General features: G+C 43.3%; 1 protein-coding gene across 5 annotated transcripts in view; it reads left to right on the top strand.

Moving 5' to 3' along the window:
* The window catches only part of MDGA2 (MAM domain containing glycosylphosphatidylinositol anchor 2), a 1,462,473-nt gene that overhangs the window by 1,125,054 nt on the left and 310,499 nt on the right, over nt 1–26,920 (top strand). For all 5 annotated transcript variants that reach the window (XM_085627023.1, XM_085627026.1, XM_085627025.1 and 2 more), the window contains exon 9: nt 3,590–3,859. In XM_085627023.1, the coding sequence (XP_085483149.1) occupies nt 3,590–3,859 (270 nt within the window). The remainder of the gene's footprint in view (nt 1–3,589; nt 3,860–26,920) is intronic.

The raw sequence follows: 26,920 nt of genomic DNA on the forward strand, positions 1-26,920 counted from the left end.
TAAATGCTACTATTGGGTCCACCGCACTTATTGTGCCACCAACTTAAGTTGCCCTTTACAATATATTTTAGGTCTGCTATTGCATACCGTGTGCAGTTTTAAGCTGCCATTTGAACCTGCCAAAGTACACCTTTCTTTCAGGCTTTTACCTCCCTTTTAATACATATAAGTTACCCCTGTGGTAGCCCATAGAGCAGGGTGCATTGTATTCAAATCTGTGAAATGTAATTTAGAATCCCCTTTTCTGGTAAAGTTGGATTTGAAGTCACAATTCTGGGAATGCCACTTTTCTGGAATGTTGTCATTTTCTTGGCCTAACCATTTGGTGCTTGCAGCCTGTGTCCTGAGTCACATGACTGTGAATAGTTGGCAGTCGGCCTGTGTGTACACCTCCCAGACTGTGAGACTAAGGGGGGCCTGGTGTTTCTCAGGATGGGTGTGACAGAGCTGTTCCCTGCCCCACTGACATATCAAAGAGCTTCCTCCAGCACATTGACAAAGGAAATGGACTCTAACTTATTGTCATCCTAGAGCATTTAGAGCTGGGGAGGGAAGAACATTTCCAGAACCAGGGGGGGGGGAATAGCCCAGAGCCTCCTCCTACTTCAAAGGCTAACACCAGGTATAAATATTGGACCCTCAGAACAACTCTTCAGTACCATCCTGGGCCTGCAGAGGACTGCCAGAAGGATTACCAGAGTACTACCTTGCTACTTGAAGCCTATCTTGTACCCTCGGAGGACTGGACTCTCTGCTGCTTGAGGGCTTCCTTGCTGCATGATCCAAGTACTACTAGAGTGGCTCCAAGGGCTAGTTGGCTGGCCTCTGGTTCTAAGCTATAAGGACACAACAAGCTCCAACAACCTTGAACCCTGCACCAGGATGCGGTCTGAAGTGAGTCCTGAACTCCAAGTGGAGCCAACCCGGTCCTGTACGCTTGGAAGTGGTGCAAAAGATGCCAACAGCCAAACACTCAAACTTGTAACTTAGAAAATTGTCCACTGAAAGGTGGCCTGAAAACTGACAGAAGACCGGAACTGCATCACCATTCATCCTGATTCCCACTCAGATCCTCTTCACAGCAAATCCTGTTCAGCAGGACCCCTCAGGAAGGGTATTTGGCCTGCAGCTTAGTCCCAATAGAGATTTTTTACTTCCAAAAAAATGACAAAGTCCAAATGTTGATATCTTCATCGCAACTCCATCCAGCAGCTCCCCATTGACAACATCTTGTCCTCAGACACTACGGCTGCCTTGCCCCACTGAACTTTCCCCTCTCAGAGACTTTTCTTGAAAATTCTTCTAAGTCCTAAGGTAAGCGAAGACCAGGCCCAATCCACCTAGTGTATCCAAACTGTGCTCAACTGAAGTCGGACATTATTTTTAACCCGGTCTCGAGTGACTACATGCCTGCGGTCGGTGCTTTGTTCTTTAAGGCAGAATTTTTTGATAAAAACCTAAAAAAATCATGGGTCGTGTTCTATTGATTGGATTTAGTCTACTTTGGTGTCAAAGTTTTGCTGTATTTTTCTAGATTGGAGTCGGATTTTTCTTGTGTTGTGTCTTCATTTTATTACTGTTTGTGTGCTGCATAAATACGTAACACAGTGCCTCTTTGTTACTGCTTTTGTGCCAAGCTATAAGAGGGTTAAGAACAGGTTATTCTGGTGACTTCTGTGGTTCATCCTGAAAGGGATTGTGGTTTTTGTCTGAGTGGGGCTTCAACCCCTGCTTACCCAATTTCTTACAGGTAGCACTTTGGTGCAATTATTCAGGGCGTATAGTGAGCCAAGCCAAGGACAGTAGGATTAAATGGCCACAACCAGAGACGGACTGGGCGTAGCGGGCACTGGGCATTTCCCCGGTGGGCCGGAAGAGTGGGGGCTGGTTTTGAAGCAATGGGGGCCGGTTTTGTCACTGGACGTCGGTTTTGCAGCAGTGCTGCAATATTGGCCCTGTGTAACAAAATAAAATGGACAGCGCTGCTTGCAACTAGAGCATCTCAGTGCCACAACATCTCCCTTATCTCCTCCCCTCAGGGCGGTCGAGTGGAATTGCCAGGGCTGCTTTCTCTTCCCAGTCCGGCCGTGGCCACGAGCCCCACAGTTGGGCCCAATAACCCCTGCTTGCTCTGTGGCTCTCTGAAATGGGTTTCTGACAGGGGTTCTAGCTTAACACATCAAGAATATGTTCAGACGGTCACATGTGAAAACATCTTTTGCAAAACGTGGACAAAAAAAACTGCATTACATTTGTAACTCTGTAATAATAACATCAAACTTTATTTAATTCCTAAATACAGATAAACTAACTGTCCTCATAATTTGTGGCTGGGTTAGGTTCCTTATCTAATTCAGTACTATCATACATTAGTGATTTTAGGTGCATAGGAAATATTTCTGCGGACAATATAACATTTTGTTTAACAACCTTATTTTTTGCAAAGTATTTTTTATAATGTTTCAGAAACCTATTGGAGGCATTTAACTGCAATAATTTCTCTACGTGCCAGCCGCCTTATTAATAATAAATATTGATATGATATTGAATACGGTGATGTCAGTCTTCAAAGAAATTCATTTAATTTCAGTCAACAGGCAGAGTTTTGAAAACATTCTTATTTCTTTCAAACACTTCAGTTGTACCTCATTCTCCACACTGAGTGCTTTATTTCACGGTGTAGTGCAAGTTATTGGGCAATAAACAGTGTTGACTTGTATATACCAGTTTTTGTGACATGTCCTCTAATGATACCCTAATAGAGGTCTGATTCAAATTTTACTATATACTATATTTATGTTCATTTAGGATATCTCACTACCTCTTATATTCTAAGCAAATATGCTATCCGTATCTTTATGTATTGTATGAATAGAAGTACAGTTTTATTTCAAATATATGCACCCTCTGTTCTTTCGCTGTTTTCATTAAATTTTTAAATAAGTAACAAAGATAGAATACCTCTAAATAATGCATTTGTCCCAGTCTGTCGAAATAGTGCGTGTTACTGTATATTTTCATTTTGATGTGCTCTCAATTATCATTAACCTTCTCTAATAAAGCTCATTTCACCATCAGGAGAACACAAAGGTTGATTTAACCACGACAGAATTCAAACATGCAGCCTACTGGCTATACTATCATGTCTGGCAGCAGGAGCTTAATCACTTCAATGAACTATTTTAAAGTGATTTTTGATTATATATGATTATGAGTACCAATTACCCCTGCTTACCTTTTCTGTCATACTCCTGCTACCACTGGTCTCTTGGGCCATTATAGCATCCTCAGGGACAAACACTAAACAGGGTTCTAAGGTCCCTAATTTCCATTCATGGGATACGTGATCAACCCTGTGTTGTTATCATGGTGGTAAAAGGGTCATGATAGCATCTACAGGGACAAAAACTGAACAGGGGTCTAAGATCCTTCATTAATTTTCACTCATGGGACAGGTGAACAACCCTGTGTTTTAATCCGGCCATTTGGCACTTGGGTTAATTTACTTCCTTATATAGGACGGGTATAGGTTTGAAGTTTATATGACGTGGTCTAAATAACTGTTTTTTGTTTGTTGCAATTTCCACAGATCCACCGGCTGTGGAGCCATCTTTCATGGAGATTCGCCAAGGTTTGGGCCAAAGCCTTACAATGAGCTGCAGGGTCCTGAGAGCGTACCCTAACCGGGTCCTCATGTATGAATGGAGGCTGGGTACCAAGCTGCTGAAGAACGGACAGTTCGACTCACAGGATTCCACAGAGTTCACCGTAAACATCCTTTCGAAGGAGAACTATGGGACCTACAACTGTAGCATCATCAACGAAGCGGGTGCTGGGCGGTGCAGTTTCCTGGTTACAGGTAGGCATCCAAGGGCATTGAAATTGAAATGATCAACAAACTGTATTTCAAGATATCAGAAATGCATGCATTGCAATATGAAATTGAAGGAAAAAAATACATATTATTATGGAAATATCCCACAGGTTTGAGGCATGCAGTTTGGTGGATAATTACTGATCAAAATCTGCCAATTTCGAATCAGAATTCTCAGGACTAGGATTGGTCGCTACTGTTGGTGTCAGTGGCAGAAAAATATTGGCGTGCTTACATGCACGAATGAAGAAATGGTATTGATGTATGTAAATTCAAAACTGTGATGATAAAGGCTCAGTGAGGTTCAGGAGGATGGATAAATTAACTTCTGCTTTAAAAAATTAATGAGTTTCTGCTTTCGGTTTCAATAGAGTGACACAAATGTGCCATAAATATTAATAGTAAATCAGAGCTTCTGTCCCACCATGTGTAGCACTTTCTTCGTCACAAGCATGCACCGTGGTGCACAAAGGCCTTGCCACTCTTTGGAGATGAATTACGAATGCCTCAGTGCCCAAGTATTCATGATCAATGTTGAAAATTCATAGCTGTGAAGTCCAGTACACCTGTGCCGTTAGTCACGGCGAGTAAGATTGATTTACACATGCAAATAGGCCTTTGTGTAAATGTAAAGACACGCATGCTATTATTCAGTGTTGATTTTACTTCCTAAAAGAATTGCATTTTGGATTTTTTGTTCAAATACGGAAATCTAGGAACATCCGTGGTGCTGTTTTAGAAGTGGATATAAGAGGTTAAAAAAAATCTTATTGTAGGGTAGGATGGGGAAGCAGCTGTGAGAAGTTGGCCTGATATATGATGTCACTAGTTCTAGTGTACACCTTGTATCAGTCCAAACAACCCTTATGGTGATTGGTTGTAAAGTCAACCTTATATACCAGCTATCCTAGTGGTAGCATGGACAAGAGCAGTCTTAGGCTAAACTCTGTATGGCATGTGAAGCCAGCTGTTATACCATTATAATCCCTTGAATACCAAATGAAAGGACACCACACCAGGTATATATAAAATTAGAATGTATTTATTCTAACATATACCCGCAGAACTCTTTATGAGTTCAGAGGTCTAAGCACAACAATTTCTTAAGTAGCAAACGTTAAGTTACACAGGAAAAATACAGTTAGGCCCAGGGGCCACGCAAACCATGTACTAAGAAAGTGGTATAAGTACCACATCACGAACAGGGAGTAGGCCTAGGGCCTAGGGAATCGCTGGGGCTACACTACCCTAACAATAGTTAGGAAGTGGGAGGCCCACGGGAAGCGTGTGCAGTGTGGAAACACACACGCGGGTTACATTAAAGTCAATGGGAATGTAGCAGTTAGAAATAGGAAGAATAAGGACACTTCCGAAGTAACTAGGAGGAAGCAACTAAAGACTTAGACACTTGGATAGTCAATATCCACTGGAGCACCGCAGTACTCGCGTTACCTCACCCACAGGAGACGGGTGCATAGGTGTGAAGATGTTTCAGGTGTCGTCACTGGAGCCTCTGGATGCCTGAAGAACAGATGCTGGCAGGCGGCCAGGAGGAAGATGTCCGGGGGATCCAAGGATGGATCTTGAAGGAAGAACACCTGCAAGCAGAGGGGACAAAGTCTGGGTCACTAGCCAGTGACCGTGTGGAACCAGGAAGGAACCAGGCGATGTCGTGCAGAACACAGGTGATGTCTTGAAGCTTGTCTCTGCAGCTGCGTGGACCAGGAGGTGTCGAGGACAACCAGAACCAGGGTACAAGCTGTCCCACAAAGGATCTTGCTGATGGCGGAGTCGACGTCCCGATTGGAGTCAACAAGCCTTGGCAAAGGCAACCCACACGGAAAGGGAAATTCGCTTCAGGTGCAGACCAGGAAGGTCTGAGGTGCTTCTCTTTCACAGGGAAGCAAGGGCCAGTCTGGAGGAGCCAAACCAGCGGTGAAAAGTCAAGGGTTCTTCGTCACTGAGGCTACTAGCCAACGGGCAAGAAACCGGACAGACGCGTTGAGCAGGAAAATGCAGAAGGGCCCCACGCAGAACTCGTGGAGTATGGAGGGATGATCTTTGGTGCAGATGGTGCTCGGGGTTGGGGCTTCTCAATCCCCAGAGCACAACTTCGAGGATGCCTCAGAAGCTGCGCTGGAAGCTACTCGCCAATTTTCCCAGGTAGCCGGTCCCACGTCTCTCGTCGCCTCCACGGATCTCAGCTTGGCTGTGGATGTGGATCAGGGTCAGAGAAGTCTGGAGGTCAAGGCGCTGGTCGGGCTCTGCAGTCGGTTCCTCGTAGAACTTAGGCAAAGCAAACGGCAGGTTATTTGTTGGTGCCTGTTTGCACAGGGTGACAACTCCTTGGCCACAAGGGAGATTCTTCAGTCTTCTTGTCGTCGAATGTCGAAGGTCCAGAGTTTCGTGTCTAATTTCAGTTCAGGATAATCCAAAGTCCTAGGGACTCAGTTCCCACTCTTATACTAATCTGGGGGGCTGGGTTACCTGCTAGGTCCCTCCTATGGGTGGGACCAGGGAGGGGGGTGGTTACACCCCCTTCCCTTTGTCCAGTTTCGCGCCAGGACTGGGGCTGGAGTGCCCCAGCACCGGTTTGAACCGGACTATGCATGGGACACCTTGTGTGCCCCAGGCGGTGTCTCGTTTCTTTCAACCCTCCCTGCCCCAATACACTAAGCCCTGTCTAGGGTGGTGCTAGCACCTCCCAAGGCAAGAAACCTATTGTCCAAGCCTCCCTCGCTGGAAGGACTCCCAGCAGCAGGAGGTCAGACTTGTGTCTGTGGCAGCAGCATCCATTTTGTGATGCTGGGGCTCTGGTTAACTTTAACCGGGTAGTAGGATTTTAACATGTCTTCTCCCTCTAGAAAGGGGGAATACTATCCTCATCGCCAGAAATGGTGTGTGGGTAGTTTTCCAAAGTGTTAGACACCTTACACGACATGTTTCGATAAAGCCAAACCATAGTTACCATAACCGCGAGGATTATAAGGCACTTTAAGAGTATTTGGTAGGCGATATCATAGAACAGCTATAAGGACATAGTTCCGAAGGCTGCAGACAGGCTCAGCTCATGCTAGAGCACCATCTCACATGTTACCAAGTACTCTGCCTTCAGGATTGTTAAGGCCTGCCATAGGAGTGGCTGAAAGTTTACCCATGTATCTATATAAGGTAGGTATAGGAATACTATCCCTAAGCAAGGGGTGATTACACGACCTTGCCCCAGCTGAGTGATCAGCCAGTTGTGTCATGATGGGAGGCCAGCCAGGGGTGGCATAATACATGCTGCAGCCCCTGGTAGGCCTAGGGTACACCCATGCCCTGGGTACCTAAGGTACACTGTACAGGGCCCTATAAGGTGATCCTTACCAATTGGGTTATGTACCTAAAGTACATAGTATGAATTTAGAGAGAGAACAGCTGGGCTGTGGGTCTGATTAGCAGGCCCACAGCCACATCTAAGTTGAAAACCAGTGAAGCAAAAGCAAAAAGTGGGGGTGACCATAGGAAGCACACCCTACTCTCCTACAGCAGCATCCCCCAAAAATGAGGCATTTGAGGTGGGGGCTAAAGGTTGGTTTGTACCAGGAAAATATATTCCCCTTGGGCAAAAGACGTTTAATAGAAGACACGTGCACATGTCCATGTATTCTCTCCCCACTCATGCAGATTTTCTATTTGGTGGAAAGTCTTCACGAGTTAATATGACGCAGCAGGAATATTTTGGGAATTTTTGACTTCAATAAATGTCTGAGCTGTGGTTTCAAAAAATGGGAGGCATCTACTCAAAATGCAAAAGGAAAACTGTCAGGAAAATTCCCAGTTGTAATAAATGTATGTGAATCAGACCGCTTCCGTTGCCGAAAGGTTTTGCAGTGCACAATTGTAGGTTGTAATGTTACTTGCAAACTTTAAGATTTTTACATTCTTCTCTCAATTCTACTATTTCTTGCATTAGTTGGAAATGCCAAAATGTTGCCACTTGTGCAGTAAATTTGCGATGTTCCTAGGTGTCTCATTAAAGACCGTGTCTATATTTATACCCCTCCTTTCCAAAATCCTATTAGGATTGTAAATACAGTGGACAATTAGGCAAATAAATCTTACCTTGAATTTGAAACACCTACCTACAACAATAGCGCAGAAATAATTGTTGCAAAGGATAAAAACATCGCAATTTTCTAATGCAATACATGCTGCATTTGGGCAACATGAAAGCACTTTGAGGAGAGGGTACACGGGAATGTGCACACCTGCAGGTGTGCTATTGTTTGCACAGATTAAGGGGGGCTCGGTTTGTTTCTGGAATATTGTTTCTGGTGTGCTTCCATTTTGGTAATAACTTTATTGAGAGGACCACTGTCAGACAGTATTCTAGACCTATGTCAGAAGATGGGCAAGTGAGGATTTCGAAATCTAAATTGCGGATCTTTAGCTACACACAAACTGAGACAAATTCGTTAACATTTTTTATGAAAGACATTCCATAGTGTTCGAGGACATAGATCCTTGGACATAAATATACCCATCCGGGGACATGCTGAGAGCCAGTGTATGCAGTTGTCAGAATGCAGGAAATGATGATAGGCCTCTAGTCCAATCCTCTCGCCATTTTGGGTTGCCATGGAGATGGAGCCAGTGTCTTAGATGCAGAAGCTATTTAGGGGTTTTAAGAAGGAGTAAGGCGCTTTGGACAGAGCGGCCTGGCATGGTAAGGCAAGAAGCTGGTACATTCTATGTCTTCCCAGATATTTACAGTGAAAATGCGCATCAATACGCACCGCAGCATCTTACATGAAAATATACCTGTAACCAGCTGTTTGTCCCTGCTTTATTTTTAGCTTGCATATACCAGACAGACACACTTATCCACACTAACATTTCCTTCTCCTATATCTGCTGATGAAGTGATAACATTCAGTGAACAACCCATTATTTATGCAAGACTTGAATGCCACCCATATGAAATGCTGTATGAGTTAACATACGAGAGAGATCAATGTAGTTTAGAAAAAGTCACATCTGCAACAAGACCTGCACATCAGTGAGACTGCTTTGGTATAGAAAGTGTCAACACTGGTATAAATGCCCCTAGCGTGCACGCCTGCCTCCAAGATTTGCCCTTCTTCCTGATCTGTTTAACAATGGATCTTTGTGGTGTTATCTGCAGGGATAAAGGAAAAATACATTGCATAAGAGGTGAGAGCATGAGGCCTTAGTAGAGACTCCTTCATCATCGAAGCCTTTGATTACTGACTCCATTCTGCTGGAAAGCAGAAGCCCTTCTACGCATCTATACGCTGCTAAATATAACTTATATAAAATTCCTAGCACGAGCACCCAGGCTCGCAGGGGCTATAAAGAGTGTGTGGACGATATAATGGCACTTTAAGAGGATTGCCTTGTATGTCTTCAAGATTTATGGGACTAAAGTTGTTATAATGAAGCTATTACAAGTCGCCTGCCCAAATCTATTTTCTATTTTTGTTTATATTTCCAAAGCAGCACAGACAATTATATGCTGTGTTTGCGAATAAGGTCAGTGATGTAGGCAGTGTCAGCACCACAGAATTGTGCCGATGCTTCTTGACTGCTAAATCATGAGCCATTCACGGTTTGTTTAAAGTAAGGCAAGGCCTGTACTGGCATTGTACAATTTGACTTGAGGTGCCTTACTAAATGCCAGAGGCGTACTCCCTTCTATACACATTAGGCCTGGCGTTAGCCAAGACCTTTTGAAGTAAAAAAATATATATGCACAATGCACTTATTTAAAGTGCTTTTCAGCCGCCTTTCTTCATCCAGTTGTCTGTTGGTGAGTCATTCATGTTTGGCTTCCGCCTACTGCAGCATAGAGCATAGGGCCGGGGATCAGCCCATCTCAGCTGCAGGATCATTTCACTTCGAGTGACTGTATTTTGTTCTTTCACAAGGAGCACATCCGCACACAAGCTAGTTACCTTCTGTGCCAATGTTTTTTTTTATTTTCATTTATTGCTTTGATGTTGCCTTTGTGCTAGAGTCTGATGTAACGGCAGGTTGCTCTACCAAATGTAAGAATAGGACACATTCCATGCTTTATCAGCTCTTGCCTCCTGCCAATGTTTTTGAAAATTCCTTTTGGAGTGTCATTTGTTTATTGTTTGACTGCTTATATTTCACAGCATTATGGATTGCGTCCGTTTGAAACTGTTCTGTATTACGTTATGGAAAGCTTCTATATTATACATGTGAATTCATAAGCGGACAATTCTTCAAAATATGTTTATACTGGACTCAATTTTACCAGTTGATCGTTAATGAACTTTGCCCAGGAAGAAAACCAGTCTTTATTGTTGTCAATTTGCAGCACTTTTTTTTGCCTTCTTTCTTTTCTTTTCCTGCTTTTTTCTTTCATTATTTAATTTGTCTTTCCTTGTTTCATTGTTCATTCCCTCTTTCTTACCTTTCATTCTTTCATTCCTTCTTTACTTTTTTCATTCATACGTTCCTTCTTGATTTACTTTTTTCTTTCATTCTTTCAATAATTCTTTCCTTCTTGCGTCCTTATCTTTCTTCTTTCATTCCTGCTTTCCTTTTTCTTTCATTCCTTCAGTCCTCCATGTCTTCATTCTTCCAATCCTTTTTTCTTTTTTCCTTCTTTCTTGCTTTCTTTTTTCCTTTCACTCTTTCATTTCTTCCCTCTTGCTTTCCTTTTTCTTGCATTTCTTCATTCCTTCTATAATGCCCTTCTATAATGCTTTCTTTCTTTCCTTTTTTCTTTCCCTCTTTCCTTCCTTGTTCCTTCTGTCTTGATTTCTTTCTTGCCTTGTATTTCCTACTTTCCTTATTTCTTGCTTTCATTAATTCTTTCTTGATTTCCATCAGTTTTTCTTTCTTGCTCTCTTTCTTTCAGTCCTTCTTCCCTTCCATCGCTCTTGTGTTTCTTTCTTCTTTGTTTCGTTGGTAGTTTCTCTCTCTCTCTCTCTCTCTCTCTCTCTCTCTCTCTCTCTCTCTCTCTCTTTCTTTACTTTCTTTTCCTTTCTTCCTTTCTTTTTCTGTCTTTTGCTATCTTTTTCTTTCATTCCTTCTTTCTTGCTTTCATTCCTTCTTTCTTTCATTTCTTCTTTTTTGATTTCTTTCTATCCTTCTTTCATTCCTTCTTTCTCTCCGCCTTTATATACTTTTATTTTCTTTACTTCTCTTGCTGTCTTTCTTTCTTGACTTCTTTCCGTTTTTCTTGTCTTGCTTGTTTTTGCCTTCTTTCTTTCCTTGTGTTTGTTTCTTTTTTGTTTGTTTGTTTCTTTCTTTCGTTCTTACTTTCTTTCTCTCTTTCTTTAAGACAAGAGGCTGATAATTGATGGCACAATGATTGACTCTTGGTCTATGATAGCCAAGACCTTTTGAATGTACTAAAAGTATGTGTATAACGTAGCAACATATAGGGGTTTTCAGCCACACTTCATCCATTTGTTTGAGGTTGTCATTCACATTTTTCTCCAACCCACTCAAGCATGTATCAAAATGGAACATATCACCCCACTTTAGCCATTGACTGACTTACAGCATATTTAGTAAAATTTTCTTATTTTAGACTGACGAATACCCAGCACCAAAGCCATGATAGAACAAAACAATAATTGCCAAAAGACTGGCGGATGACACCAGACCTATTGGCTTTGCGAGTGTTTGTTCTCAATGCACACCGTATCAGGTCAGTAACAGGCTGGATCTGATAGGATGTAAATCCCAGCAGCAGCACTCAAGATGCAGTTTTAATGCCAGAAGGATCCTTCTCGCTTTTTCTTCAGTTGGCTCTGGAATATGTACAAGAAAACAAACCACTCTGCATGAATAAGCACTTCCTGATTCATACGGGTAGGATAACATTAGTTGGATTATTTATTTCCAGTTTTTGTAACGTTAGTGCAACCCAGTGGTTGTGAGCTCACAGTTTTCTAAATGGGAGTAGTATGATAAATCATCAATGAAGCTAGTGCTGGACGGTGCAGTTTCATGGTTACAGATAGGCATCCGAGGGCATTGAAATTGAAGTGATCAACAAACTGTGTCTCAAGATATCAGAAATGTATGCATTACAATATGAAATTTAAAAAAACATATTATTATGAAAATATCCCACAGGTTTGAGGCATGCAGCCTTTGCCGACTGATGAAATTCTTTCCCTTCAAATGACCTTCAGAAATCAAATCGATTCCAGCCAAACAGCGGAAGCTTTCTAAGAAACTTGAAACCTCTAAACGACAAATAACTATTTGTGCGCTCCATGCCCTGAGGAAGCCCCAGGCTGATCAGGCCAGTGTGAAGGGGCGAAACAAGTGTTGGCTGCAACATCAATTGATTCTTTTGGATCTATGATTTTTCTTTGTCCTGATTGACTCTGAAGCTAAAGAAGAGTCAAGCGACACATTAAAATTACGAAAAAATAAATGGAATTATTTCCACACAAACTACAACTTTTCTTACCTGTCCTGGCATATCTCTAAATTTTGTAAAGTAATGGGGAAGGGGTCTTCCATTGCCGAGGACAAGTAGCCTACCTCAAATATGCTCTATTATAAGTAGGGGTGCTGAAGATCTGAATCCATTATCCCCTCTTCTCTTTACCACAGGTTTGAGGCATGCAGTTTTGTTTATATAGACTCATATTTGTTCATTTTATTTTACAGAGTTTTATATAGCGCAAACTTTACTCAAATCGGGTATCTGAGTGCTTTACATAGCACCAGTTGCATTACATGAGGACACATTAATTTTTGTTAGGCATGGGGAGATTAAGTGATTTGCCCAGAATCAGAGGATGTTCAATGTGTATAAAAAATATGTATAAAAAAAGAAAGTGTTTGGCCTGGCAAATGCTTTGTTCGTCTAGGTCACACTGGCAGTTTAAACCTGCACACACAGGCTGCAATGACATACCTGAGACCTGTTTAAAGTGCTTCTTAAGTGGGTGGCATAATCAGTGCTTCATGCCCACTAGTAGCATTTCACATACAGTCCCTGGACACAGGAAGTGCCATTTTACTAGGGACTTACAAGTAAAATAAATGTGCCAATTGGTGATAAGTCAATTCTACCATGTGTTGAGGAGCATGCACAAACACTTTAACACTGGTTAGCAGTGGTAAAGAATGCAGAGTCCTAAAGTCATCAAAAACGAAGTCCGCAAAACAGGAAGCTTGAAGGCAAAGAGTTGGGGGGGGAACCACACAAGCGATGCCAGGTCTAACACTTGAAAGTGTGGAGAACTACCCCACTACTACTCAAATCCCTCATCACTAAGGCGGAAGAACCTGGAGAGACCATCTGCATTGGCATGGTCTGTTCCAGAATGGTGTTCCACTGCAAAGTCCATTCCATGTCGGGAGATGGACCACCTCATCAGTTCGGGATTCTCGCGCCTCATCTGCTTTAGCCAACTGAGGGGTCTGTGTTCTGTCTGTCCCCAGAAGTGAGCACCAAACAGGTATGACTCAACTTCTTCAGTGCCTAGACCACTGCAAAGGCTTTCCTTTCTATTAAACGCTACCTCTATATCCTGGGAAGTAATCTCCTGATGAAAGCTACACGTTGATCCAGGCCTTCTTAAGTTAGGCATCTGCATGCACAATACATTTTCTGGAGAAATCAGGGGCGTAGAGCACAGGTGCTGTGCATATGGCCTTCCTCAGGTTGTCAAAAGCGTTCTGGAACACCTCCTTCCAAATAACTTATCTGGTCTGGTTCTTAGAAGTCACCTCTGTCAAGGGAGCAGCAATGGCGCCATACTCCTTGACAAATCTCTTGTAGTCTCCGTTGAGGCCTAAGAATGCTCTCATCTCTGTTTGGGTCTTAGGCGGTTCCCAAGCCAGAATGGTTTTGATCTTGGCCTGCATGGGTTGCTCTTTGCGTTCTCCCACATGGTGTCGCAGGTAGGCCACTGAACTCTGCACTGTCTGGCAGTTGCTGGCCTTGATATTCAGGCCTGCCCTCTGCAGAGCTTGAAACACACAAAAGGTGATGGGAGACGGCTTGTAATAAGTCTAACCACTGGAAATAACTCAGTGTAGCAGTCCAATCCTTCATTCCTTTGCTCACCATGCCACCTCAGTTTGGACCCAGCCATACCCAGCCCTGATCCTCATGGGAACAGTCCAGCCCAAACTGCCAAGCCAGGTGCTTCCTGACCCAGAGCACAAGCAACCTAGGGCTGGTTTTGCCCTAGTTATGCTGGGTACAGCTTGGTTCAAGTGACCCCCTGAGCATGAGACACATGTCTGGGCATACCCATGTCTCTTAGGGAAGTCCATGAAACACAAAATAGGATGAGAGGCTGCTTGCAATAAGTCTCACCACTGGCAATAGCTTGGGAGTAGCAATCCAATCCATTGTTTTTTTGCTCAACATGACACTTGAGTTTAGACCCAGCCATATGCAAATCAGTCTTGACCCTGATCCTCGTGGGATCAATACAGCCCAAACTACAAAGCCAGGTACTCTCTGACCCAGGACACAAGCAACCCAGGACCGGTATTGCATGTGTCTGGGTCCAAACTAAGGTGGCATGGTGGGTGAAAAACAATGGATTGGGTCCAAGCTATTGCCAGTGTCTGAGATTAATTCAAGCATTCCATCCATCACATTGTTGCTCTTGCCTCAGCAGAGCGTAAAGCACTTCCCTGAGGTGGCACACGTGGTTCTTCCAGCTAGACCTGAATACCTCATTGTTGTCTACATAGGCAGCACTGAAGTTCTCTAATCAAGCCAGTCTCTCATTGACTAACCTCTACAAGGTGGCAGGGGCATTTTTCAATATGAAGGGCATTACTTGAAACTGGAAGTCTCCTTCTAGGGTAAAGAACACAGACCTCTGTGTGTCTCCCTCAGTTAAGGCAATCTGCCAGTAAGCAGATGTTACGTCACATGTGCTGAGGAATTTAGCAGCTCCTAACTGATCTATGAGGTCATCAGCTTGGTGGATGAGTCCCTGGTAATCCATGTAGAACCCAGTTACACACCTAAGATAACCTATGCACACCCTCTTGATAGCTTGGCAAGAGCAGTCAGGCTTATCCCAGAGGCAATGTGTAAAGTATTTGTCCACACACAAAGTAAAACAGAGAAAACAAATAGGCAATATTTATCTGAATAAAACAAGACCAAAAGAACACAAATCCAACATACACTAGTACAAATATGAAGTTTCAAAGATTAAATGCAGTTAGAGAGCTTTGAAACACATTAGCTCCAACTGGGGCTATTATGACGTGGTTGACAAAGTCGAATCTCAAACTTCGGGGCTGACAGTGATGGAGCCTGGGCCGGCTACAGAGTATTTCAGACCTCAGTTACAGTACCTTGAAAACTAAGACAAAAAAAGGATGTGGAGAGACGCTGGGGAGGTGAGGCATCGCTGAGGCCAATGCTGCATTTGTTACTTATTGTCAGTGGAGGTCGGTGTCGTGTTGGTGTTTGGGACAGAGCGTTGCACAAAAGAGGTAAGGCATCACTGCCCAAGTGAGGTGTTGTTGGTTCCAGGAGCCGGAGAGGAGTCATTGAGCCGGTAATGCCCGGGAAATTGAAAGACACAGGGAAGGTGATGCAGCATTGGTGGGACGGCGGCGCCTCCTTACCACGATGAGGGTCAATGAAGCATCGAGAGTCAAGCCATGCAGTGTCGTCTTTGCAGTGTCGATGTCATACCACAAGACCACAAATGCTGCAGTGGAGTTGGAGGGGGGTATCACAGATGCCGGTGACTTGGCACTTGAGACTCACGCTGTGGCGGGACTTCAGAGGCACTCTAGCGGTGTTGGGGCCTGCACTGTAAGTCACAGTCATTGCATCCAGTGGCATCCATGGCTCTGGTGCAGGCAGCAGCACTGTGTCGAAGAGCCACATCGGCTCGAAAGTCACACTGATAATCGATGTACTGGTTTCTTCTTGTTTAGCACCAACTATCTACCAAGGGCCCAGGAACTGGATTTGGCACCACATGGCAAGCTTGGACTCCCAGCAGAGGAGACCAGGTGGTGCAGGTGAAGTCTTTGTTGGCCTTGAGACTTCTTAACAGGAGGCAAGTGCAACTCAAGCCCTTTGGGAGCCTTGGAAGCAGGATGTAGAAAGTGAAGTACAGTTCTTTAACTCCCAGGACAGATACAACAAGAAGCAGGCCAACACACTAAAGCAAATAGCAAAGTGAGAGTCCCTCCTGACAGCTATTTAGCTCTTCTTCCTGGCAAAATGTTCTCAAACCAGAAGTGATCTGAATATATTGTGTCAGAGGACCAGTACTTATACCCAATTCAGCCTTTGAAGTCGGCAACGTCATAGAAAGGTCTATGTTGTGCACAAGACCCTGCCTTCCCCTGCTCTGGCGCCAGACACACTACAGGGGGTGTAGACTTCCTTGTGTGAGGACAGGCACAGCCCTATTCAGGTGTTAGTGTGAACTCCTCCCACCACTCGAGCTCAGGAAGACTCATCCACCTGTTGATGGGTCATCAGGATATGCAGGGCACACCTCAGCTCCCTTTGTGTGACTGTCTAGAGGGACCACACAAATAGCCTAACTGTCATCCTGACCCAGACTTGTATCCAGAGACAGGCAGAGGCACAGAACGGTTGAAGTAAGAAAATGCCAACTCTCTAGAAGTGGCATTTTCAGACCTTCAGTTTAAAATCCAACTTCACAAAAAGTTGTATTTTTAAATTGTGAGTACAGACACACCAAACTCCAATTTTCAATCAGCTCCCAATTGGAAGATACACTTGTAAAATGTTACAAGGCAGCTCCAAAGCTAACCTATGGGAGAGATTGGCCTTGCTGTAGTGAAAAATGAGTTTAGTGTTATTTCACTACCAGGACATGTAAAACACAACAATATATTTACTACCTTTCAAATACGCGGCACCCTGTCCTAGGTCCAACCTTAGGCATGAATAATGTAATGAAAGGGAAGATTTAGGCTTAACAGGTAGGTGAATTTTCCAGATTGACATGGCACCTTTTAAAATTGTGCACACAGACTCTGCGGTGGCAGGCCTGAGAGATGTTTGAAGGGCTACTCATGTGGATGGCACAATCACTGCTGCAGACCCACTAGTAGCATTTGATTTATAGGCCCTGGGCACATGTAGGGAACTATACTAGGGACTTACTAGTAAATCAAATGTGCCATTCATGGAGAAACAAATGACCGTTATATTTTTGTGATACACCATATGTATTTTAGCACTGGTTATCAGTGGTAAAGTGCCCATAGTCCTAGAGCCAGTAAAAAGAGGGTCCGAAAAATACAGGAGGAAGGCAAAAAGTTGGGGATAAAAACTCTGTGAAATGTACTAGGTCCACCACTAGCTCTCACTTTGCCAGATAACCTGTAGAATGTACTTTTCACAGGCATACTGTCCCCAGCATCAATTTAATGGGTGCACAACTTAGTGAGTTCTGGGTTAAGGGAGAATAGAGAGGTAAACTGCCCCAACAACTAGTGACACTCTCTCTGTTGTTCTAGGGTGAGGGTAGGGGTGATACCCTTCACTGGCTCATCCTGCTCCTTGGAAGAAAGGAGGTAAGGGAGAATTTCACTGTATTCCTCCCCTACATCATCCATGACCATGCCTTCTAGGGGATTGTTGAAACTTTCAACAAGCGCATTAGTTTGAGGATGGTAGGGTGTGGAGAACTTACAGGTTACCCCCATAGTCCTTCCACGTGGACTTCATGGACACAGAAATGAAGTTGGTATTTCAGTCAGATACAATCTCCTTGGGGAACCCCACATGGGTAAAGATCCCCATAAGTGCTCTGGCCATTGGTATGGCCTCCGAGTACAGGGTGGCATGGTCTACCAAGACAGCATGAACCTTATGCCAAGGGATGACTTGGGGCCCAGAGACCCAACAATGTTGATGCCCGCCCATTTAAAGGGAGTGCCAATGACAGGCAATGGCTTCAAGGGAGCCTTGCCCTTTTTCCTGACTTGCCATTGGCCGGGCAGAACCCACTTAAGCCATCCTTTCTAAGTTCTTGTCCTGCCGTAGATGACCTGCCAGGGGAATATCTTGAGCCAGCTCCAGTTGGAAAGCTCTGTAGCACTGGGAGACCAACAACACACAGATTGTACCAGGCTCAGGGACCTTAAGCCCTCATGAGTAGAATACTCCATCTTTGCCTTTCCAAACTCCTCCCAGTTGGTAGGATCCCCTTTATTCTGCCAGTTGATCAGTTCAGGTAGATTCTCCAGAGTGGCAATGTACTCCCGTATTGGGTCAGGGGCATTGCCCGAAGGCTCAGCCTCCTACCAGAACATGGGAATGTCCAGAGTGGGTTTTCCATTCCCCTTGCCCTTTCTCTTTTTGGAGGCACCTGCCCCATTCTTCCAGGCTCCAGGTCCTCCTCACTACCCTCTTGGGAGGTCATAGGCTGTGTGGTCAGGCACATCAATTCAGGCAACCCAAGCATCTCCAGGTATGACCTGAGCTCTACCTCCTTCCAGGTGTTGTGCTCTGGGTCATTGCCCAGTAAGAAAAACAGTTGGTCCCTGAAACAATAGAATACACTTCAGTCAGTAAGTATATTGTATGGAATTCAATATAACATTTCCAAATAACAGCACATCCAAAAAAACATTCAAAAGTCACCGGAGATGAATTCATTAGCAAACATCAATTTATTCTTCATACCCAAAACATAGATAATGTACATGGGGCATGCTCAATTGCAAGGTGGTTCCCAAAAAAAAAGGGAGAAGGGGTGAAAGATGAGTGCTCATGTGTAAGATAGCAATGGAAGAAAAGAAAGCATCAAAGAGTATTTACACAGTCCAAGTTCAAAACAATTTAAATCAAGGGATCCAACCATAAATGTACAGGAAAGGCCGGTATCCCTACACTAATGGGCCTACCCCTAATCACAATCACAGTATTACTTATGAATCTGTCACGTGAGAGTTGATCTCTAATGGCAGTGATGGTGGGGGTGGATGCTGGGTGTCGGCCCCTGGGGGGGAAAGCTGTCGACTTTTGATTCAAGAGCCAATGAGTAGCTAGATTCCTCTGCAGCGGGTCTTCCTCCGGACAGGGAAGGGGGGGGGGAACAGGACCTAGGAGAGAATCAAGTAATCAGAAGGTGACTTAAATGCAGGCAAATTAAGGGGATGTGCACGCAGGACTCCGTCAATGGGCCATTGCCCAGCAGCCAACCCACAGGCATGGATGGACTCACAGCTATCCTCAAGGAACCTGTGACCCCCCCCCCCCAACACTCAAAGGGAACTAGAGCCACTGAGTAGTGACTCTCATGGTTTTCGGCTGTAATAATCTGGTGGAATGCATTAGGGACTACCTGCTCTGAGGGCACCAGATGACATGTGACAGTTGCCACACTGGCTCCAGTGTCTCTCAGAGCCACCACCCTCTGCCCATTGATGGTGACTCACTACCTATATTTCCTAGTATACTGGGCATGTGAGCTCTCTGGACCATCTGTCCATCACCCAGGTACACTAGGGTAACCTTTATACTACCCCTATATTAACTGGGGCAATCTCCTCCCCAAGCTTATTTTTCTACTTATTAACCAGACGTGCAGTACCATTCAATTGGCAACTCATAGTCTATCAGGAGATAAAGAGGATCAAAAAGTAATATTGCTCTTCCTTACAGAACCAATTATTACTGCATGTAACTTTATGAAAGTGGCATTTTCAAAATTGCAATTCAAAATCCAACTTCACCATGAGACAGGATTTATCACTACAATTCTAAAGATTCCAAACATGAACTGGTTACCTGCTCTCATTTGAAAATTGTCCCTTATTGAATGTATTAAGGTGACTCCAATGTTATCTTATGAGAGAGGTAAGCCTTGTAGTAGAGAAAAGAGAATGTAAGAGTTTTTAGCTACCAGGGTATGTAAAACTAAACATGTTGAACGTTTTAACTACACTGAACCCTGCCCTCTGGGCTATCCAGGGACTACCTTAGAGGAGACTAGTATGTATTAAAAAGGAAGGTTTGAGATTGGCAGAAGTTCTCACTGGCAATTGTAAATTGCACACACAGGCTGCAATGACAGGCCTGAGACATGTTTAAAGAGTTACATACGTGAGTGCTATAATTAGTGCTGTAGGTCAACTAGTAGCATTTATTTTATTTACAGGCCCAGGGCAAAGGTAGTACCACTTTACTAGGGACTTAGAAGTAAATTAAACATGCCAATTAGGTATACGCCAATTCTACCATGTTTTAAGGAGAAAGCACAAATGCTTTGGCACTGGTTAGCAGTGGTAAAGTGAGCAGAGTCCTAGAGCCAGCAAAAAAGAAGTCAACAAACCAGGAGTGTTGAAGGCATACAATTAAGGAGAAACCACGTCTAACACATGCTAAAATGTCTTGATGGGTAGCTAGATATTCCCAAGATATGGACATCCTACTGATTTTCACAGTTAACCGTTGGCTGTTAATTGGCTGGCAGAGCTCTTAATAAAAGTAGAAAGAAACATTTTAATGTCATATGGAGTACATTAGGATATCTATATGTCTGTTCATACATTAATTTGTATGCCTCTGAGATGCTCCCATAAATTAGTCAAGAGCACAGTGTATTGCTCCTGTGTATTTCAGTATTATTAAAGAAGGTTGCAACATCGCTCCACTGTTCCACTTTCTTTCTAAAAGGGGCTATTCAGTGATGGGAAAAACATCTGTTCTCTTTACCCAGTACCATATCACTTACAATAAACCTCCTAGGATATTGATTTTTTGATGGCATCTGCTGGCGATATGAGTCATTAAGCATTTTTGCAGGAAAGTGCCCCTTGTCGACATGGTCACCCCCACTTTTTACCTGGTATTTGATGTGATTTTGACTGGAAGTACACTGGGTTTGGCTAACCAGGTCCCTGGTGTCCGATCTTTTTCCCAAAACTGTGCAAATGTACCCCAATGGCAATAAATGTGGTACTCCCTGTAAGTCTCTAGTAAGTGGTACCCATGGTACCTAGGGCAGGGAGGCTAAAGAGGGTCCTTAAGGGCTGCTGCACTAATTGTTCCACCCTAAAGGACCCCTAAAAAAACACATACAGTCCAGGTTAACGGGGAAGCCATTTTGAGCACATGTGCTGGACACTGGTGAAAACGAGTTCCCCAGCTACATGATGTCTTCACTGAAAATAGGGATGTTTAGTTTCAAACATCTCATATTAATGAACCCACACCGATGCCAGTGTTGTATTGATGAATATATGCTCGCTGAGGGCACCTTAGAGGTACCCCCCTGAAAATCTACCAGCCACTGGAGTGCTGACCAACTGAATTCACCAGCCTGCCACCAGAGATGAGTTTCTGACCCCCAAGGGTGAGGGCCTTTGCTTTCAGAAGACCAGAAACAGGGCCTGTTCGGGCTGGGGGGGAGGGTTTACACCCCCTTCCACAGGATGAACTACAGATTAGCATTTTAAGGCAGGGGAGGTTCAAAAAGCAGACCGCCTTTGGTATGCAGATCTGGTTTCTCTCACGGGAGAAGAAGCCAACCCCCTTTGTCAAGGGCTCTTTGGCATCTAGACAGGTGGGAAAATTAGCTAGTTAGATGCGCATGTCCACCCTAAGGCCAGTACCACCCTGAAGGTGAGCTACCTGAAGTGTACCTTTCAGACTTAGCCATTTTGGTGATGGAAAGGAACACTGAAGCAGGGTTATGCTCACTTCCCACAGGAAGTGGTCATATAGGGGACGTAGTGACCCCAGTGATTAGTGGCCCATTGGCTTCTACCCTACACTCCCCTAATGCCCTAAAATTCAGAATTTTGGGGAGCCCCTGGCACCAGAAAATCAGATTCTGAAAACTTACGAAGAAAAATGACACTGAAGAGCCGCGAAAGCAGAAGACTGAAGAAGAGCAACTGACTTGGCACCAGCCCTGCCAGCCTGTCAGTTGTTCACTATCGAACCTGAGCCTAAGATGTCTTGTCCTGCAGCTGTCATGCCTTCAAAGCCTAGGAGGTTGGCGTGCTTTCAATAAGGATTCAAGACTTCACATGGAGCAACGGAACTTCTCCCCTGCATCTTGCAGGCACCCCCAGAAGAACTGTGAGGACTCTGGAACTGCCGAAGCCTGACGCTGCTAAGCACCACTGCACTGGATCCCCCCAGCCCATGTTGAAGTGGGCCAATGGTTTCAGCGTGGTCCCCAAGCCCTCAAGAGACAGACAGAGTCTACTTTGGGTTCACCTCTCGTGAACTCTCGCACGTCACCTGTAGTCTCTGTTTGCAGGATTTCTCAACGGCGAGTGCTCCTGGATGAAGAAACCTGAAACCTCAAAGACCCTCAGTACTAGGCTACCCTGGCCCGAGGAGAAGAGGACTACTGCTGTCCCCACCTTCCCTAGCATTGCAGGACTTGAACCCTCCTGTTTGTTCAACCTGACTGGCCTCGCAGTCCAAACGTGCAGCTTCTTTTCCTGCAGACCAAGCCCATTTGACTAACAATGGGCACCTGGCGCTGTATTGAACCACTGCATCCAGCTGCTGTAGTGCCCCTGGAGATGACCTGCTGGTGCTGCCTTAAACCAATTCCTGTACTCACATCAAGTTCTGAATCTTGATCTCGTAAGTCGCTGTACTGTACCTGAAAGCCGTACTTGTTTTTCCTCCGATAGGATAACATTTCAGCTTCTGAAAAATTCACTGTGTCGACTGTTTATGCACAAAAGTATTTCTCTAAAATGTACTTACCTGATTCTATTGATTCCGGTGCCTAAACATATATAAAGACACATGTTATTTTTATAAATTGGTATGGATCTCCTTATTGAGTTGTGTGTATCATTTATTGACTATTTTGTGTATTTGCATATGTCTAACACTCCTCTCTGATAAGCCTAAGGCTACCCGAATACACTACCCCATAGAAGATCACCTTAAGATTGCTATAGCAATCCTCTGTCCACTCATAAGGAAACCCCTTGACTCTTTGCACGACATTTCGGGCGTGTCCTATAAAGAGTCAGCTTTCTACAATCTTTCACTGGCTTGTCCCTTAAATCCATATTGAACATCTGTTAGAAATTCTTTAACTTGCAGCCCAGTCTAACACGTGTGTCTGTAGTACTTTGGTCTATTGGAGAGCAACATTCACATTTAGACTTTATTAGTTAAAGGTGCTCATAGATCTTTGCTGTATTTACATGTATCCATATATATTGGCTTTGTGATCATCCAAGCATCTTTCTCTGGTCACAGTTAAGATATTGATCACCAGAAAAATTTGACATTCTAAACCTCAAGGATCTATGTCAATAACCTTTTCACCCAAGATCTCTTCGGGATACACTTTGAAATTGTGGAATGTAGGTTCAGATTTGCAAAGCAAGGGTTTATGTTTTTCTGTATATATATACATGTCTAGATCTAGAATAATGCGGAAGTAAAATAGTTTTGAATGCCATTGAAGTTGCAAAACAGAACAAAGAAAGTGTATTTATTATAATTAGGCCTCAAAGTTCTGTGGTATTTTTTTAAAAAACATTTTCGTCTGTATTTATCCATGTTTATTTTTAGACCATCTTAGTGATATTTATCCAGATTCATTTTGTGTTTTGAGAATAAATAGAGACATAACACAGTATATTTCCACATTTATTTACCTGATAAACATGCACTCATACTTCGCTACCTGTAGCGCTCTAGCAAATTAAGCTGCCAAATATAGCCAAACCATACACCCACAGGTAAATATCAGTATCATAATACAAATATATGCTAATACTTCAGGGAAATCTGAACCTCTTTTTTAACTTTCTATTCTGGGTATCTTCTGAGCTGTTGTCCTGGAAAGCACAAAAGCCTGCATGGAGAGTCACCCACCAGAAGCATAATTTTCCGTATATTTCCGCTTTTAAAAATAAATACAGACAGGAAACATATTGTTTTCTGTCTGTATTTATCTGTAGAAATCAGTAAAAACGTAAAATAGAAAGCCTTAATTATAATAATGGGTTCTAAGGTAAGAAGATGCAATGAAAGCAATGCCATATACACCTTAATATGTAAAACAGTTGGGTTACAGGACAATACAAGTAATGGAAAACAATATCCATCGCAATATATTGCACTCTTCCCACCATGCCTCCTACACTTACAGTCGCTTTAATAAATCCGCTCTGTAACTTTACTAGCCATTTTCCCTTGCTTAACTTCATGAGCTCTTTGGGCCTATAGCTGGATAGGTGATCGTGCCTATAAATTATTCATTATGGTGCACATGCATCAAAGAAGTCAATAGTGATTCTTTAATTGAGATTTTTAAGGAATCGCAATTAAAGAATCACTATTGCCTATCCATGTAGGAATCGCAAATAAAATTGTGATTCCTACAAATTCCTTAATTGCGACTCGCAATTTGCGAGTTTCAATTAAGGAATTGCTTCCCATTCATTCCTATGGACCTAGAGGCCCATAGGAATGATTGGGAATTGCATGCGCAATTTGGAAGTACCCAGTAGGTACTCTCAAATTGCGCATGCAATTTCAAGGGTGCCAAAAGGACACCCTGTTGCACCCCTGAAATTGTAATGTGAACACATGCTGCGCGCACACATGCCCCAAGGGCATGTGTGTGCATAACCAGGAACTTTGAAAAGTGCACTTTAGTGCATTTTTCCAAGTTTTGCAAATTGCATTTGAGGCATCGCAATTTGCGATTCCTTAAAAGCAATCGCAATTTAAGTAATCGCAAATTTTGCGATTCATTAAATTACAATTTTTGCATTTGGGATGATGCATCCCAAATGCAAAAATACCGGTCGCAAAGGGGCAGATTCTGAGAATCTGCCAGTTTGCGACCAGTTTTTCTTTTGATGCATGTGACCCCATATCACAAATCATTAGGCAGGTATCGTATTGGGCAACGCCCTCTGTTATCATTGCCTCGTACCTCATCTCTCAGAATTAGTCCATTGATCATATAGCAATACTCCAGCTGCTTTTTATCCAGTGAAGGAACATACACAACATTGAATCAATCTACCACAAACATTTGAAGCAAAACTATATCTGGGATTCTTGATGGCAATATTGTATTAAATTTTAAAAGGTCGCTGCAAGGTTATTTTGTCATGGGCCGCTGCTGCCAAAGAAAATGAGACATCAGGAAAAAATGGGTAACAGCGGTGACACATGCTGATAACCCAGATAGGAATCTAAACAATTTGAGGGACCCTTAACCTTGGATCTATCTTTCTGCATTACTGCCAAGATAGCTTGTAAGCACATATCTCTGCTGCCGGCAAAACACATCCATTTTAGCAGAAGAAATACATGCTCAATCTATGATATTTTTATTGTTTCATTATTTGATTTTTATGATCCGCCTTACAATAGGCACACTGTTTAGGAACAAATAGAACAACGCAGGAAAAGAACCACCAAGCCTCTTTTGTCAGTTTTTATTCGGAATGTGTTTTTTGCTATAATTTGCTTTTTGCTGCAAGTGGACTTTTCTGGGTTTTGGTGTTCGCAGGGCTTTAAGTGGAATGAAAAAACTAAGGGGTCCTTGAGGGGCGTGGCAAAAGCAAGTTAGGGCGTGGCTTAAAAACAGCTAAGCTAAAAATCTGCGCTTAGCATAGTGTGCAGGCCGACTTGTATTTTGCTGTTTCTGTCATTGCATCCAGATATATGATACAACAAGTAACATACCTACAACAATTCAGGGCTATTGGCTTTGTCAATTGTTGTTAGTTGTATAAGATAAATAAGCAGCAACTATGACTTGTATATAATATTGAAAAAGATTTGATTTAAACCCCTGGTGACACCATGGCAATATTGCTGCTTCTGAGTTTCAAAAAGAGAAGGGAAAGCAGGAGAGAAAATGACTCTTTGAAGGATTTCCCTTCCCCTACAACGCTCACCTGGCATGACGTCATGCCGTAACTTCTCTACAAGTGAGAAGTGAGCAGTGTGAGCATGCGCACTTCAGTGTGCCTGCTGTCACTGCAATCCGGAAAAAAACGGACCGTTTGTGTCAGGGCACAAAACAGAGCCAGATAGAGACCCGTTTCGAGGCCCCCTTTAAAAAACTGCCGGTGCTCAGCACTGGTGAGACCCGGCCTACTTAAAGCCCTGGGTGTTCGTAGTGTTTCTTTTTCATTTGTACAGAAAACGCATGCACACCGTGTATAAGTCTAGTTCATATGTAAGTTCCTAATTATAGATCTTGCAGTGTTTATTCAAAGGCTCATGGTATTGCTCATGCACTGACAGCAATACGTTATCACCGTATGTAGGTGTAAATTAACATATGAATTGTTTAAAACGTTGTATGAAGGCTGCCTGCACTACCGAGAAACATTTTTCTTTCATAGAAACATATCAAATTTTATTCCAAAAATGTATGATGACTCAGTTCTAATACAGAAGGAAACAGAAGCAAACATTCAGGAAGAAAGTATTAAGAACCTGCACAGAAAAGCTCAAATTGTGACAGAAAAGAGACTACCCCAGACCATACAAAATCTTAATAAACACTCTGCTGGAATAGTGCATATTTGAGATTTCATAGAGTAGATACAGTAACCTCAAAGACAGCGTTCGTCGCAAATTTGCTTAAAGATCTCTACAGCGCACGGTGTAATATTCGATGGCTATAGCCTTTAACAACAGCCCTATTCTATCTGACATCATGGCCACCTGTATGCCTCTCGACTGCTCTGGGGACCAAAATCTGATTCCTGGCACAGATGCAGTCCTTACCTAAAGTCTTTCCATATATCATCTGAGAGCCGCCTTTGACAAGTAGCCCTGCAACATCATCTTAAGTAACTCTTCCAAGACTCACTCAAAGTCACAAGTTCCCTGGATTGCTTCTGTTCTTACCATTCTTTCTCAAAAGATGACATTTAATTTTTCTCCACTCCCGGCAGATTTGTTACTTGCCCCCCTTCTCTCTCACAATACTTACATTCAGGATCTAAAGTGAATCAAAAGAGAGCCACACAAGTCTGTACTGCTCATAGGAAACTGACATAAATCTATCTGCCAATACTGAATCCTTGAGAGATGAC

This window comes from Triturus cristatus, chromosome 9, assembly GCF_964204655.1.
Source record: "Triturus cristatus chromosome 9, aTriCri1.1, whole genome shotgun sequence".
Lineage (NCBI taxonomy): Eukaryota > Metazoa > Chordata > Amphibia > Caudata > Salamandridae > Triturus > Triturus cristatus.